This window comes from Carcharodon carcharias, chromosome 37 (assembly GCF_017639515.1).
Source record: "Carcharodon carcharias isolate sCarCar2 chromosome 37, sCarCar2.pri, whole genome shotgun sequence".
NCBI classification, from domain to species: domain Eukaryota; kingdom Metazoa; phylum Chordata; class Chondrichthyes; order Lamniformes; family Lamnidae; genus Carcharodon; species Carcharodon carcharias.
In genome coordinates this window covers 3,326,251-3,343,125 of record NC_054503.1, presented here as the reverse complement: position 1 = coordinate 3,343,125, position 16,875 = coordinate 3,326,251, and the positions used below count along the sequence as shown (strand labels likewise).

The 16,875-nt window shown below is 49.6% G+C and overlaps 1 protein-coding gene and 1 pseudogene across 1 annotated transcript in view; both read right to left on the bottom strand.

The window, feature by feature from the left end:
- Position 1: 1 nt before the first annotated feature.
- The window catches only part of vps51 (VPS51 subunit of GARP complex), a 26,210-nt gene continuing 9,336 nt past the window's right edge, over positions 2-16,875 (bottom strand). Inside the window, exons 5-11 of the mRNA XM_041179913.1 lie at positions 16,169-16,388; positions 11,600-12,377; positions 8,347-8,559; positions 5,870-6,088; positions 2,750-2,871; positions 2,429-2,516; positions 2-933 (exon numbers count right to left, since the gene is read on the bottom strand). Coding sequence (XP_041035847.1) covers positions 673-933; positions 2,429-2,516; positions 2,750-2,871; positions 5,870-6,088; positions 8,347-8,559; positions 11,600-12,377; positions 16,169-16,388 — 1,901 coding nt within the window. The 3' untranslated portion in view covers positions 2-672. The remainder of the gene's footprint in view (positions 934-2,428; positions 2,517-2,749; positions 2,872-5,869; positions 6,089-8,346; positions 8,560-11,599; positions 12,378-16,168; positions 16,389-16,875) is intronic.
- On the bottom strand, positions 9,681-9,826 carry LOC121273041 (annotated as a pseudogene).

The following is a 16,875-nucleotide window of genomic DNA, read 5'->3' as shown; positions in this document are numbered from 1 at the left end:
TAGGTTTTATTCCGAATGACCTGTGATTTAATGCTCGTTTTCCCACAATATACAGACGTAGATATATATATATATATATTTGCAAATTTAAAATGCACCATCTGGTACATTTACAAGATGCTGGAGTCACAATGAGTTACAGCAGAACTCTCGGCACACATTCAAACGAAACACACAAGGCCCCCCCTCCCACACACACACACTGAGGCCACGGAGCGTGAAGGCTGGACAGTTTGACGTTGGAACACGATGCACAAGAGATGAGGGCTGTGGGCGCTCAATCGTCGGAATGCATTCAAGTTAGGAGGTGAGTAGATTTTTGGGCACTTGAGGAACCAAGGGGTAGGGTGAGAAAGTGAAGTTGATGTAGTTGATCAGCCGCGATCGTGTCGAGTGGCGGGGCAGGCTCGAAGGGCTGAATGGCCTACTCCTGCTCCTAATTCTTATGATCTTATCCGCTGAGGGGAGGGGGAGTAAAGCGGATGAGCGAACCGATCAAAGCAGCGTCCATCTTTGCGGCAACTCTAAACAGCCTCAAACCTGTCCCTGACTGTTTCAAATTAACACTTGCAAAGAGCAGCCAAAGCATTTTGACCAGTTCGCCTGCCAGGAATGTGCAACTCTAACCCCCACCCCACCACCCATCTCCCCCCCCCAATCCCGGACACCGGTTTAGCCCCTCTCGCATATGACCTCGATGACGCTCTGCTCCATGGTGACAGGGTCAAGGCAGCGGTGGGCGGTGCTGCCCACGATCTCATCCAGCAGGAAGTGGACGAGGTTCTCGTCGGAGACAAAGCGCCAGAGGTAGAGTTGCAGGTACTGACAGTCAACCTGGATCTGCTGCAGCCCGTAGCGGCCGAACGAGCGCAGCCGCACGCACTCCAGGAACGTCTTGAGGCTGATCTTGATGATTCCCGTCAGGACGGAGACCTGGGGAGAAGAATTTGGCCAGAAAGCGGCATCAGTTAGGGCCTGCCGCCGCTGTTAGAACATATTTATATCGCGCGTATACAGAGTCAAACATCCTAAGGCACTTCACAGGAGCGATAACAGGCTAGATTCACCACCGAGTCACTAAGGGGATATATAGGGACAGGTGGACATGAGGAAAGGTTGGACAGACTTGTTTCCACTGGAGTTTAGAAGAGTGAGGGGTGATTTGATTGAAGTATCCTGAATGGTCTCGACAAAGTGGACGTGGAAAGGGTGTTTCCTCTTGTGGGTGAGTCCAGAACTGGGGGGGAGGGGGGGGGGCACTGTTTTAAAATCAGGGGTCGCCCTTTTATGGCAGAGATGAGGAGACACTTTTTTCTCTCAGAGGGTTGTGCAACTTTGGAACTGTCTGCCTCAGGTGGTGGAGGAGTTCAGGTCACCGAATATTTTTAAGACAGAGGTGGATAGATTCTGAAGAAGCGCCAGAGGTAGAGCTCTGAAGGAGAGTCATACGGACTCGAAACGTTAACTCTGTCTTTCTCTTCACAGATGCTGCCAGACCTGCTGAGTTTTTCCAGCATTTTCTGTTTTTGTTTCAGATTTCCAGCATCCGCAGTATTTTACTTTTATCTTAGTGGGTAGATTCTTGTTAGGCAAGGGGATCAAAGGTTATGGGGGGGGGGGGGGGGGTAGATGGGAATGTGGAACTCAAAACACAAACAGATCAGCCACGATCTTATTGAAAGGCGGAGCAGGCTCGAATGGGTTGAATGGCCTCCTCCTGCTCCTATTTCGTATGTTCTTAAGTGAGCAATAACTTGGTCAAAGAGGTCGGTTTTAAAGAGCGTGGAGTTGAGGTTACAGCCAGATCAGGGATGTGGGAGAGGCCAGAATTGGAGGAGTGCAGAGATCCCAGGAAGTTGTGGGAGATTACGGAGGTAGGGAAGGGGCAAGGCCATGAAGGGATTTAAATATGAGGCTGAGAAGCGCAAGAGAGAGACAGGGGAAGCCTCTCCAGGGAATGGGTAGGCCAGGGATTTGCAAGGTTAGGTGCTGTGAAGGAAAGAGGAGACAGTCCAAATGCTGGGACCCCATGAGGGTCTTGCAGGCCGAGGCTAATACACCGAGGGGGAAGTGGACGTCAGTTGAGGCTGTCGGGGTGGTGAATATGTGAGGAAGGCGAGGTTATGCTGTGGACCAGTTGACGGTGAGGGGTGGGAGCAGAGGGTTACAGAAACCGAGCCTCGCAATGATCAAGACCGCGACGAAGGTTTCATCAGTGGTGAACGAACGAGTGACCAGACATGGGCAACACTCCAGAGGCAAGAGGAGCTTGACGGCGGCAGACAAGGGGTTAAATCGGACACGAGGCTGAGCAGCCAGAGGCTCGGACTGAACGACCGCCCTTGACGGGGGGGTGGGGGGTTAAGAGCTCGGACATCTGGACGTCAGGTCAGAGGGAGGTATAATAACCCACAAACAAAGAGCTCACCTTGTTGAACTCGACAGGGCTGAAGATGTCTATCCGCTCGGAGAACAGCTTCTGAATGTTACTCAGGAGGTTGGTGTCCATCGGAGCACTGCAGCAACAAAGAGTTGATGGAAGCTAGATTGTTTTGTGATGCAACTATTTAGCAACAGAGGCCACAAGTGAGGGGTAAAGCCATGCAGTGAGGGTGAAGTTTCTGACTAGGGTTTGTCCCGTGTAAATTCCGGAGAGGGCAACAGGGGTCTGCTTACCGATATCTGTAATCTCTCCCCTTCCCCCACCCCACCCCCGCCGCTACCACCACTGACAGCCACTTACAGTTACCTGGGGGTGTAGCTCGGGGCGTAGCGTGCCTGCTGACGTGAGCTGCTGTACACAGAGAAGGTCCTCTTGCTCGAGTCGCTGCTGTGCGCCTTCCTCACACCTTCTTCGTACAGCAAACCCACCTAAACAGGACAGAGAAGCAAAAGAACATCAACAGGGGCTGTGGCTTTGGGTTAAAACGTCATTTCCCCCCCCCTCCTCCACTCCATAAACACGCCCAAGCCTCCCGTGGACCCCCTTCTCCGGGGAGCCTGTTCAAATCCCTTTCAAGTCCCAAGTCAATCCTTCCCATGTTGACTTACCCCTCCCCAAAAACACAGACACCTGTTGCGACAGTTCCAAAGCCTCCTGGTACCTGGGATTCATGAACAATCCTTGACAATCGAGTGTTTTCAAACTTATAGAGCATAGGGTGAGGGAGCAGTACAGCGGAGATCAATTCCTTTCTGACTAAACTCTGCATGTCTCCAACTGATTCTCCCCTCCCTCTAACCCAGGCTTTACTGGACAGTGATCAGGAGCAGGAGCCCTGGCTGATTTCCCCTCTCTCTAACACAGGGGTCACTGGACAGTGATCAGGAGCAGGAGCCCTGGCTGATTTCCCCTCTCTCTAACCCAGCGCTCACTGGATAATGAGCAGGAGCAGGAACCTTGGCTGATTTTCCCCCTCTCTCTAATCAAGGCTTTATTGGACAGTGACCAGGAGCAGGAACCCTGGCTGATTTCCCCCTCTCTCTAATCCAGGGGTCACTGGACAGTGGTCAGGAGAAAGAATTAAAAACAGAAAATGCTGGAAAAACTCAGCAGGTCTGCGGAGAGAGAAACAGAGTTAACGTTTCAAGTCCATATGACTCTTCTTCAGAGCTGTACTCCAGATGTGGTCTCACCAAGGCCCTGTATAACTGCAGTAATACCTCCCTGCTTTTATATACCATTCCCCATTATAATAAATGCCAACATTCCATTTGCCTTCCCAATCACTTGCTGCATCTGCATACTAACTTTTTGTGATCCATGTACAAGGACCTCCAGATCCCTCTGAAAAACCGAGTTTTGCAGTCTCTTTCCATTTAAATAGTAAACTATTCTTCCTGCCAAAGTGGGCAAGTTCAGATTTTCTTACATTATACTCCATCTGCCAAGTACTTGTCCACTCACTTAACCTGTCTATATCCCTTTGCAGAGTCTCTACCTCCTCTTGACAATTTACATTCGTGCCTATCTTGGTGCCATCGGCAAATTTAGCTACCACACGTTCGACAAAATGGGGGAGGGTGAAAAGGGAACAGAAGGGAAGGTCTGTGAAAGGTTGGAAGACAGGAGCAATTGAATGACAAGAGAGTTGGCTGTTCAGGCCCAAACGGAGCAGTAAGAGGACAAAGCAGAGAAACAAAAGATGTGTCTAGAAGAGGTGCGAATAAGAACATAAGAAACAGGAGCAGGAGTAGGCCATTCGGCCCCTCGAGCCTGCTCCGCCATTCAATAAGATCATGGCTGACCTTCTTGTGATACGAGCTCCACATTCCCATCTATCCCTGCTAATGTTTGATTCCCTTGCCTAACAAGAATCTATCTATCTCCGCCTTAAAAATATTCAGTGAGCCCGCCTCCACCGCCTTCTGAGGCCGAGAGTTCCAAAGTCGCACAACCCTCTGAGAGAAAACATTTCTCCTCATCTCTGTCCTAAAAGGGCGACCCCTAATTTTAAAACAGTGACCCCCTTGTTCTGGACTCACCCACAAGAGGAAACATCCTTTCCACATCCACCTTGTCAAGGCCGTTCAGGATCTTGTACACTTCAATCAAATCACCCCTCACTCTTCTAAACTCCAGTGGAAACAAGCCCAGTCTGTCCAACCTTTCCTCATAAGACAACACCATTACCTGGAAATTCCCCTCCAAGCCACTCACCATCCTGACTTGGAAATTTTGTTCCTTCACTGTCACTGAGTCAAAATCCAGGAACTCCCTCCCTAACAGCACAGTGGGTGTACCTAGACCACATGGACTGCAGCGGTTCAAGAAGGCAGCTCAGAACCACCTTCTCAAGGGGCAATTAGGGATGGGCAATAAATGCTGGGCCCAGCCAGCGAAGCCCACATTCCTTGACTGAATAAAAAATAACCCGCTCATTCCGGGTATCGCTCTAGTCAACCTCCACTGAACCACCAGCAATGCATTTACATCCTTCCTTAAATAAGGAGACCAAAATTGCCCACTGTATGAGAGATGTGGTCTCACAAATGCCCTGTATAACTGAAGCTCAACATCCTTACTTTTATTTTCAGTTCCCCTCATACTAAAGAGTGGCAAAAGGATGAACAGCTGCCGCCCGAAAGCAAAGATAGGAGAAAAACAAAAGCAAGACCAAAACGTGCAAAGGAAAGGAAACAAAATAGGGGTCAGAGAGTACAGTCTGAAATTGTCGATCCCAACGTTGAGTCCAGAAGAGATGGGGAGATGGTGGTAATGCCACTGGACTAGTTATCCAAGGGCTCAGACTAATGTTCTGGGGACACAGGTTCAAATCCCACCATTTAAATTCAAGTTTCAGTAATGGTGACCATGGCAAACTATCATCGATTGTTGTAAAAACCCATCTGGTTCACTAATGTCCCCTTTAGGGAAGGAAATCTGCTGTCCTTACACGGTCTGGCCTACATGTGACTCCAGACCCCACAGCCATGTGGTTGATTCTTAACTGCCCTTTAAAACGGCCTCACTAGCCACTCAGTTCAAGGGCAATTATGCAAAGGGAACAAATGTTGGCCTTGCCAGTGAAACCCATATACCGTGCAGAAATAAAGAAACAAAAAGGCTATACAATGTCTAATCGATCATGTGATTTCTCCTTGTAACTTTAACCAGAGTTGAGATATCATTCTAATTGCTGTTAAATAAAACGGTGCTAAGGTCAGCTAGAATTCAATTGCTTGTAAATTCAGGTCTCCTGGACAGAAGTATCAACATTCAGTGGCTGGTTTTCTTCCCATAATGTAAGGAGACGGACAAAACACCCGTTACCGAATTTTACCTTACAAGAGCTAACTCGTAGATTCAGTTGCATTTTCCTGTGTTCATTGGTTATTCTACAAGCTGTTGTGAAATGCACGTCTTTACCTGCACGTCAATAGAGGTTATGTCCTCCACCACCCTCTTCATCACAGCTCGCACGTTGCGGGGTTCAATGGTGTTGATCCAGTCCCGGGTCTCCACGCTCTTCCTCAGCATCTGAGACACATTCAGGCCCTGCACCTTCACGTAGTGATTCAGCAGCTTCTGAGCAGCCTCCCGAGCATCAGCGCACAGCACGGTCACCAAGGTCACTGGGGAATGGTCCTGGGGAAGAAAATGTGGGGGGAGGATCAAACAAGGGACAACAATCAGCACTGCATTGACTATACCAGACAATGTCTGAATATGGTGTGTATTCTCTGGATCTTTATGAACTGGATCATCGAAGTGAGGAATGGAATGCATACAGTGTCAGCCAACTCTCCCATGTCAAGTACAGCTTGGGATTTGATACAGAGTAAAGCTCCCTCTACACTGTCCCCATTAAACACTCCCAGGACAATACACCATGGGGTTAGGTACAGAGTAAAGCTCCCTCTACACTGTCCCCATCAAACACTCCCAGGACAGGTACAGCACGGGGTTAGATACAGAGTAAAGCTCCCTCTACACTGTCCCCATCAAACACTCCCAGGACAGGTACAGCACAGGGTTAGATACAGAGTAAAGCTCCCTCTACACTGTCCCCATCAAACACTCCCAGGACAGATACAGCACGGGGTTAGGTAAAGAGTAAAGCTCCCTCTGCACTGTTACCATTAAACACTCCCAGAGCAGGTACAGCATGGTTGAATTGAAAATAGATACATCGCCTGAACCTGTGATCTACATCCCAGAGTGTTGAAAGAGGTGGATTCATTAATGGTTATCTTTAAAAATTATATAGATTCTGGAACAGCTCCAGAAAATTTGAATGTGGCAAATGGAACACCACCATTTTATAATGGAGGAAGAGAGTAAATCAGGAACCATGGAACTGTTCGCCTGACATCAGTCGTAGGGAAGATGGTAGAATCTATTATAAAGGATGCGACAGTCAGAAAGTAATGGTAGAACTTGGAAGAATCAACATGGATTTATGAAAGGGAACTCAGGTTGGCAAACCCGTTGGGGTTTTTTTTGAGGATGTGACGAGCAATGTAGATAAGGGAGAACCGTGGATGTGGTGAAATTGGATTTTCAGAAGGCTTTCAATAAGGTACCACACACGAGGTTAATAAACGAAATTAGAGCTCATGGGATTGGTGGCAATATACTGGCATGGATTGAGGATTGGTTAACGGACAGAAAACAGAGAGTAGGGATAAACAGATCATTCTCAGTTTGGCAGGCTAGGAAAAAATCTGATTCTTATCTCATTGCTACTTGTGGGATCTTGCTGTGTGCAAATTGACTGCCACATTTCCCGCAGTACAACAGTGGCTACACTTCAATAAAGGACTTCATTGGCTGCAAAGAGCAGTGGGTGTCCTGAGGTTGTGCGAAGTGCTGCAGAAATGCATGTTGTTACTAATGCGGGACTTTATAAGGTGGTTATGGTTTAAAATGTTTCTTATAATTGAAGGTGAAACAGAATGTTGAGTGGGGGATGGAGATCACAGTAATTCTGCCCAGAGACAGGCCCATGTGATTTGACTGTCATGGTGAGAGGGGCCCAGGCAGAAACGTATTGATAGGTTTCAACACCTTGAGACCAAAGAGGGGCAGATGGTCTTTCTGAACACAGACACATAAGAGACTCGGAAAGGTGCGCAGAAACAGTTGGGGCTGCAAGAAGCAGAGGAAGAGACAGTTATTGCGTTTGCCACCAAGCCGAATGCTGGTGGGAAATGGTTCTCCACTCAAAGAGATGAGACTCATGGAGGGTAAGGACGCAGGAGTTGTTAGATGGTGCCTTGCTGTTGGAAGTCAATTCAGAGATCCTCAGAAGACTGAGTGAAGCGGCTTTCAAAGGGCACTGGAAGGCTGGCCCCGACATGCCAGGAAGAGAGGATCCTGCTGAAAAAGTTGGGAGGGGTTTGGACTTGAATCAAGAAGGCTACAAATCTGATGAGAGCGTAGCATGACGTAAAAATGGATCACAAGTATCTCAGTCGTGTTAATCGGTTAATGCAGAAGTATCTTTTCTATAGCTTGGTGTATCAGTTGCCCATTAAGCAATGTCTAGTCTCTGTTGATTTTAGTTCGTTTGTTACAGTAAAAGTCTTAAAATGTGAAATCTTGTTGTGCAATTCTTTCTAATAGTAGCTGGAAATTTCACGTCGCTTTTAAAAAATTATCGGTTTCCATGGTAATTGCAACAAAGTCTTCCATTTCTCTTAAACCCCGGGTCTGTGATACATGTGTATAATGATTCAGTTGATTAGGGACTCCTTTGGTTTAACCTTCCTTTCCTGCAACCAACACCATGTTATTCCCCCACCCTTCCCATGCTTATCAAAAGCCGGGTGTCAGACACACTGCTGCCTGTGGTTTGCACTGGAATCTGTTGTCGGGGCCGGAAAATACGACAGGTCACTCACCTGCCCCAGGAACTGCTCGTCCGTCAGGGTCAGGATGTAGCTGATCGTGGATGTCTCGTAGTCCAGGCAGAGGCGAGACAGCAGCAGGAGCAGGCCCGGGGGCGTGGCGCCTTTCTCGCCCGCCGTCTCACAGAACTGGCGCGCTGTGTAGCAGATGTACTTGATGAAGCTGACGATGAGCCCCTCACGGACACCCTGGCTGCAGAACTCCCCCTGTAGAGGCACACAGGCCGGTCAGCAGAAAGGAAGCAATGTGATCGCCTCTCACTAAAAAAAGAAAGAGGTGTTGCCTCTCACTGGAGAGCTGCTGTGCGGGTTTCCGTTCTCTCACCAAGGTTCCTTTCCTCGGTGCAACAGCCAATGGGCTATTCGACCGAGGGGGCAGGCAGAAACCATCTTCATCCGCTATCCACACACGTGGAATTGAGGTGTCGGTCCTGGCTCATTGGATGGCACTCTTTCTCTTTACCCCCCCCCCCAACTCCGTCAGAAGGAGACTTGAGCCCCTGATCCAGTCCAACACTCCCAGTGCAGTACTGAGAGTTGCTGCACCGTTGGAGGTGCCGTGTTTCAATTAAGATATTAACTGAGCCACACCCCAGCCCCACTTCTTGGGTACATGTAAATGATCCCGCAGCCCAACTGCAAGAAAAGCAAGGGACAAGCAAGAGCATGTTCTCCCCCGTGTCTTGGGGCCAATATTTATCCCTCAACCAACATCAGTATATCAGTGTTGCTGAAAAAGACACATGCTGTCAAAGCTTTTTGTCTTGCACTCATCAGGATAATTTGCAAGAATACCAAATTGTAAAAGGGAACAACAATTTATACTGCTCGAGAAGAGAGTGATTAGTTGCCATGTGAACTCAGATTGGTAGAATGGAGAATGCAGCAGTTAACTGATGAGTGACAGTTATTTCTTACTCATTTTTTACCTGCGACAGGCAATTATCAGTTAGCTGGTGCACTCTCCATGGCAACACCTCTACCAATCAAAGTCCACTTGCCAACCTATCAGCATTCACTTCTCATGAAGTAGGCTGCGAAGAGGGCATAAGGAGTTTGCAGACGGATATAGATTGGTTGAGTGAGTGGGCAAAAATCTGGCAGATGGAGTATAATCAGGGAAAATTAAAATTTGTTCACTTTGGCAGGAAGAGTAGAAAGATCAGAGTATTACTTAAACGGAGAACGACTGCAGGGTTCCAAGGTGCAGAGGGATCTAGGAGTTCTAGCGCACGAGTCACAAAAAGTTAGGATGCAAATACTGCACATCATCAAGAAGGCTAATGGAATGCTATCCTTTATTGAAGTCTTTTTTTTGAACTGTAAATCAGGGGAGAGCGCGAACGCAGTCCCCCACTACCACAAATTTTGCAGTCGAGTATCCCGCATTTGGGGACATCACAGGCATCAGCACACCCGAAGTCCTGGGAGAACAACCTTCATGATCATTGTCTCTCCCCTGCCAGGTAAGTATCGCTTTCCTTTATTGAGAGGAACTGAACATAAAGTAAAGACGCTATGCTTCATTTATATGGGGCATCGGTGAGACCACATCTCAAAGGGTGTAATTGGAGGCGGTTCAGAGGAGGTTTACTAGATCGGTACCTGGAATGAGTGGGTTGTCTTATGAGGAAAGGTTGGACAGACTGGGCTTGTTTCCACTGGAGTTTAGAAGAGTGAGGGGTGATTTGATTGAAGTGTACAAGATCCTGAACAGTCTTGACAAGGTGGACGTGGAAAGGATGTTTCCTCTTGTGGGTGAGTCCAGAACTAGAGGGGACTATTTTAAAATTAAGGGTCACCCTTTTAGGACAGAGATGAGAAGAAATTTTTTTCTCTCAGAGGAACTCTCGGCCTCAGAAAGCGATGGAGGCAGGGCCACTGAACATTTTTAAGGTAGAGTTGGATTGATTCCCTTGCCTAACAAAAATCTAAGGTTATCGGGGATAGATGGAAACGTGGAATTTCGAACACAAGCAAATCAGCCATGGTCGTACTGATGGTGGGGCAGGCTCGAGGGGCCGAATGGCCTATTCCTGCTCCTGGTGCGTATGTTCGCCTGTAAATTGTTGCTCCCTTTAGGAATTGCAAATTGTCCTGATGAGTGCAAGATGAAAAGCTTCGACAGCTGGTCTCTTTTTCAGTAATATTCAAGTTCTGTACTACTAAACGAATGTCAGTAAATCAGATTATCTAATCACCATTACCGTTTGTGGGAGCTTGCTGTGCACAAAATGGCTGCTGCATTTCGGATAGAACAACAGTTACTAGCTGGAGAACATTGGGACATCCTAAAGTAGTGAAAGGTGCTATATTAATGCAAGTCTCCCTCCCCATCAGCAAAAAGCACTGGATAGGCATCAGGAATTCTGGCTGATCTTTCCTCTCTCCAACCCAGAGGTGCCGTATTATCTAAAGCCCCACTACCATCTGGAAGGACAAGGGCAGCAGGCACGTGGGAACAGCACCACCTGCAAGTTCCCCTCCAACCCACACACCATTCTGACTTGGAAATATATCGACCGTTCCCTCACTGTCTCTGGGTCAAGATCCTGGAACTCCCTCCCTAACAGCACTGCGGGTGTACCTACACCACATGGACTGCGGCGGTTCAAGGAGGCAGCTCACCACCACCACCTTCTCAAGGGGCAATTGTGGGATGGGCAATAAATGCTGGGCCCAGCCAGCGATACCCACATACCATGAATTTTAACAAAAACCCTGCCACCCCAACTGAGTATGGTTAGGTTACTAGACACTCAACCCAGGCATCTGGACTGATAATGTAGGGGGCACATGTTCAAACCCGCCCTGGTGGCTTTTGAGAATTTGAGTTCAGTTTAAAAATTAAAATCTAGCAATAGAAAAGCTGGTCTCAGTAAAAAAAAATGAAGCCGTCATGTTGTCATTAAAGCCCAATTGGTTCATTCCTGTCCTTTAGGCAACTGGGCCTACACAAGACTCCAAACCCACAACAAAATGGCTGACTCTTTAAACGCCCTCTGAAGCTGCCTAGCCCCCCATGGTTTCACCAACTTCTCAGCACAAGCGATGAATGCCAAGAGACAAGAGCTGTAAAAGTAAAGCCAATTGGAGGCAAAAACAGAATTACCTGGAAAAACTCAGCAGGTCTGGCAGCATCGATGCTGCCAGACCTGCTGAGTTTTTCCAGGTAATTCTGTTTTTGTTTTGGATTTCCAGCATCCGCAGTTTTTTTGTTTTTAAGCCAATTGGAGGGTTCGGTCACCTTGAAGTAGGGTTTGTTCGAGAAGGTGATATCCTTGGCGGTAAACAGGTGGACGTAGGCCAGGACAGACTTGATCTGGTTGAGGATGGAGGCGGAGATGGTGCCCAAGAGTTCAGCCAAGTTGGCACTGTCTTTGCCCAGGAGCCGCGGGGCGGCCAGCGACTGGCGCACGTCGGTCAGGCAGTCGGTGTAAAAGCTCTGGAGCGCCTGCAGGTACTGGCGAATCCGCTCCTTGGCGGCCCGCACCACGATCTCCGTGCCCTCGGTGGCGATGTTGGAGGCGGGCAGGAGCTTGATGACGGCCTGCAGCCGCCGGTGGAAGCGGTCGAGCCCCCGGACCAGCAACGAGTTGTCGCCCACCCCCTTCTCTGCCCGGATCCTCCGCTCCACCAGGGCGAAGTAGCGACCCATCAGCCGGTTGACAAACTCCACCAGCTTGGCGCTGGCCATCTGTGCCACGGCCCGGCTGCCCAGGCCACTGGCCGCGGGCCGGTGGACGAAGAGGTCCTGGTACGAGGCGATCACCAGGCACATGTTGCTGATGAAGCCGTTGCAGCCCTTGTCGGTGAACTCCAGGATGTCAGAGAGGGGGGTGGGGGGACTCCGCTCGGGCTCAGGCCCTGGCTTCCCCAGTTCGGCCTCCAACGCGGACAAATCCTCCACCAGCCTGGACTGGGCGTGCGCCAGGAACTCGTCGCACAGCTCCTCCGCCGGCTCCTCCAGCTGCAGCAAGAGCTCCACACACTCGGCCAACTCCTTGGCACTCGAACCGGCATCCCTGCGCCAAACAGACGAAACTGTAACGTTCAACTTGCGGTGGATTGCCACACCCACTCCAATCCTTTGGCGGGGGGGGGGGAAGGTTCAGCCCAACAGGCAAGCAGGAGGGAGGCGGCAGACGCAGTTGTACGGACAGTTGCAATCGTAGTGGCAAAGGAGGTGGAGGGGGAAATATAAAATAAGTGATACGATTCCAAAATGGGCACAGGGTCAGAGGGGTATATGTGCATAAATCCTTCAAGGGAACAGAGCAGGTTGAGGAAGTGGCTTAAAAGGCATAGGGATCCTGGGCTTTATAAATAAGAGGCATATCGAGTACAAAACCAAGGAGGTTATTGTGAACCTTTACAAAACACTGGTTCAGCCTCAACTGGGAACATTGTCTCCAATTCTGGGCACCACACTTTAGGAAGGATGCGAAGGCTTGAGAGAGGGTGGAGGAAAGATTCATGAGAACGGTTCCAGGGATGAGGAACTTCAGTTCCGTGGATAGGCTGGAGCAGCTGGTGTTCTTCTCCCTGAAGAAGGTTGAGAGAAGATGTGATAGCGGCGTTCAAAAGCGTGAAGGGTCTAGACAGAGTGGAGAGGGAGAAACTGTCCCCACAGGTAGAAGGGTCGCGAACCAGACGACACTGATTTAAGGCATTGGCAAAAGAACCGGGGGTGGGGGGGCGGCGACATGAGGAAATTTCTTTTGTGCAGCGAGTGGTTAGGATCTGGAACGAGCTGCCTGAGAGTGTGGCAGAGGCAGATCCGATCGTGGCTTTCAAAAGGGAACGGGATCCTTTTCACAGGGTCACAGAATTATTACAGCACAGATCGGCCTGCCACATCTGTGCCAGCTCTCCGACTGAACAATTCACCGAGTGCCTTCTCCCCACAGACCCGCACATCCTTCCTTTTCACATAATATTCTAATTCCTTCTTGAATCTGCCTCCACCACACACTCAGGCAGCCCATTCCAGGTCTTAACCACACGCTGCGTGAAAAGGCTTCTCCTGATGCTGCTCTTGCTTCTTTCGCCTGAAGGGAAAAATTTTGCAGGGCTACAGAGAGCGGGGTGGTGGGTGGGTGGGGGCAGTGGGACTGGCTGAGCTGCTCTTGCAGAGAGCCAGCACGGTCAGGACAGGCTGAATGGCCTCTTTCTGCGTTGGAATAAAAAAGTACACAAGCCACTTGTCGTTAGAGGTGATGGTGGAAGGGGGAAAGAAGAGGGGTTTAAGAGGATGAGTGGTAGTGGGGAAAAGGCGGCGGGAGTTTTATCATTGATCTCCTAGATCAGCGGGTTGGTTTGGACACTAGAGGAGAGTGGGAGTAATCTTCTTGGAGCAAGGGTTCAAATCCCACCATGGCAACCGGTAGAATTCAATTCAATTAATAAATCTGGAATATAAAGCTAGTCTCAGTGATGGTGACCATGACAACTATCATCAATTGTTGTAAAAACCCATCTGGGTCACCAATGTCCCTTAGGGAAGGAAATCTGCCGTCCTTACCCGGTCTGGGCCTCCACGTGACTCCAGACCCCGCAGCCAATGTGGTTGACTCTTAACAGCCCCTCTGAAATGGCCGAGCGAGCCACTCAGTTCAAGGGCAATTGGGGACGGGCAACAAATGCTGGGCCTTGCCAGCGACGCCCACATCCTGTGAAAGGGTAAATAAAAAAAGAGGCTCCACCAGTCGAGCACCAGGGGCTTTCAAATCTGAGGCCCTCTCTGACCAGAGGGAGAGAAAGACTGGGTGCAGGGGGTTTGGCTAGCAGAGGGATTGAGCTAGTTGGGAGTGAGTAACAGGTTTCCATGGGACAAGACTGTCAGAAGCCGAATCGAGGGGAGAGGTAGAACAAATTAGCAGCTGCAGAATGTCAAGGAGAGATTCACTCATTAAAACAGACAAAGCTAAGGGGAGATTTGATAGAGGGTTTTTAAAATCACAAAGGGTTTAGACAAGAGTAAATAAAGAGAAGCAGCTCCCAATGGCTGAAGCATCAACAGATTGAAGAGGCGATTGGCGAAAGAACCAGGGAAAACACGAGAGAAAATTTCTCACTCAACCAGGAATTAGGATTTGGAATGCCAGGGATTTATTTTAATTCTTTCATGGGATGTGGGCCTCGCTGGCTGGGCCCAGCATTTATTGCCCATCCCTAATTGCCCCCTTGAGAAGGTGGGGGTGAGCCGCCTTCTTGAGCCGCTGCAGTCCCTGTGGTGTAGGTACACCCACAGTGCTGTTCCAGGATTTTGACCCAGCGACAGTGAAGGAACGGCCGATATATTTCCAAGTCAGGGTGGTATGTGGCTTGGAGGGAAACTTGCAGGTGGTGGTGTTCCCATGCGTCTGCTGCCCTTGTCCTTCTAGGTGGTAGAGGTCGTGGGTTTGGAAGGTGCTGTCGAAGGAGCCTTGGTGAGTTGCTGCAGTGCATCTTGTAGATGGTACACACACTGCTGCCACTGTGCGTCGGTGGTGAAGGGAGTGAATGTTTGTGGATGGGGTGCTGATCAAGTGGGGCTGCTTTGTCCTGGATGGTGTCGAGCTTCTTGAATGTTGTGGGAGCTGCACTCATTCAGGCAAGTGGAGAGCATTCCATCACACTCCTGACTTGTAACTCTTTTGAGTCAACCAAATAAACTAAATTAACAAAATTAGGGACAAATTAAAATTTCCCTTAAAGGGAAACTGCAAGAACAAAGACAAAATTTAAAGGAAACTTGCAAATATTAAACCAAACTGTGATTAACATGGTCAATAAAACATCCCAGTCCCTGGGGTGCCCACCGAGCACAGAAGACCCGACTTGCGCCTTGTCGTAGATGGTGGACAGGCTTTCGGGAGTCAGGGGGTGAGTTACTCACTGCAGGATTCCCAGCCTCTGACCTGCTCTTGTAGCCACAGTATTTATATGGCTGGTGCAGTTCAGTTTCTGGTCAATGGTAACCCCCAGGATGTAGATAGGGTGGTGGAGATAGATCGAATAGTAGCTTTCATAAGGGAATTAGATAAGTACTTTGAAAGGGAAAAAGACTGCAGGAATAATTGGATTGCTGTTCGAAAGAGCCAGCGCAGGCTCCACGGGCTGTTAGGCCTCCCTCCCTGCTCTATTTTTCTACGATTCCATAGTAAGTTTGAGGAGGGGGTGACTATCATCACAGCTATGAGAAGTTAATAGAACAGGAGAGGTTAAAGGAGGATAAGGGGGCAGCGAGCTCAATGGCAAGAGGTGTGGGACAAGGTGAGGTGCTGGAAGGAAGAGAAGCTTTCTGGACAGTTAGGGAACAGAGTATGGCGGGGTTCGGTGATAACCACCTTGGCGCTTTCGGGAGGGCAGGTGCACGAAAACATAGCCGGGTGGGCAGAATCAGGAAGGGCAAGTTTCCGACAAAGCCAAGGACGTCATTGCAACAGCCCACCATGGTTGTGGATGGCAAGGGTCACGTTCGTAAAGTGAACGGCCGTTCTGGGGCGGGGCTTGGGGGGGGAGGGGTTGCAGAGATCCAGAGAGGGTTGGTCAGCCGGCAAAGCGGAAGGGGGCAAACGAGGCAGGAAGGAGGTTGGCAAGATTGGCACCCAGTTGGGCGGAAAGTCCGGCGAGCGAAGGGGGTGGCTGGGCGACAAGGAGGGAGACCGGAGTGAAGGGCCCAAGGGAGCGGCAGCCAAATAGCTCCCGTGAACGGAGGCCAAGGGAGCTCGATTTGCAAAGAGCTGGGCCTGTTCCCTCCTAACCTCTGCCACGCGGTAAAAGAAGGGGGCGGCAGCAGTGGAGGCGGGTCCTGTGGCGCGGGCGGCAATACCTGAACTTCTCCCTGAGTTTCTGCGCGAGGTCAGACATGATCTTCTGGCAGTCGTTCTGAATCCCCTGGAAAGATGGCATGTGCTGGTACTGATGCAGCACTGAGCGTGCTTTGCTGTAATATCGCACGGCTTGCCCATACGCCTCCAGCTCGATGCACTTATTCAGCCGAGCGGGGAGTTCAAACAGGAACTGGAGTTTCCTCAGCAATGTATGCACGCCTGAAACCACAAAGTGCAGGTTAAGAACGCAGGAGTGGGGCTAGTGGAATCGTTACAATTCAGGAGGACGGCATTCGGCCCATTGTATCTGTGCTGGCCCTCTGCAAGGGCAGCTCAGCTTGTTCTACTGCCCCACCCTACCCTCGTAGCTCTGCAAATTCTCTCTCTTCAGGAGCTTATCCAGTTCCCTTTGAAAAGCCATGACTGAACCTGCAGCCACCACACTCTCAGGCTGTGCATTCCAGATCCTAACCACTCAGCATAAAAAGTCCCCCCTCTCCCCCACCCCGTCACCATTGGTTCTATTCTTAAATCAGTACCCACTGGTTCTCAAGCCTTCTGCCAACGAGAACAGTTTCTATCTACTCTGTCTATACCCTTTGTAAGTTTGATCAAATCAAACCTCCACTCAGCATTCTATTTTCTCCAAATAATTAAACATACGGAATCCTAGGTTTTATAAATAGAGGCGTAGAGTACAAAAGTA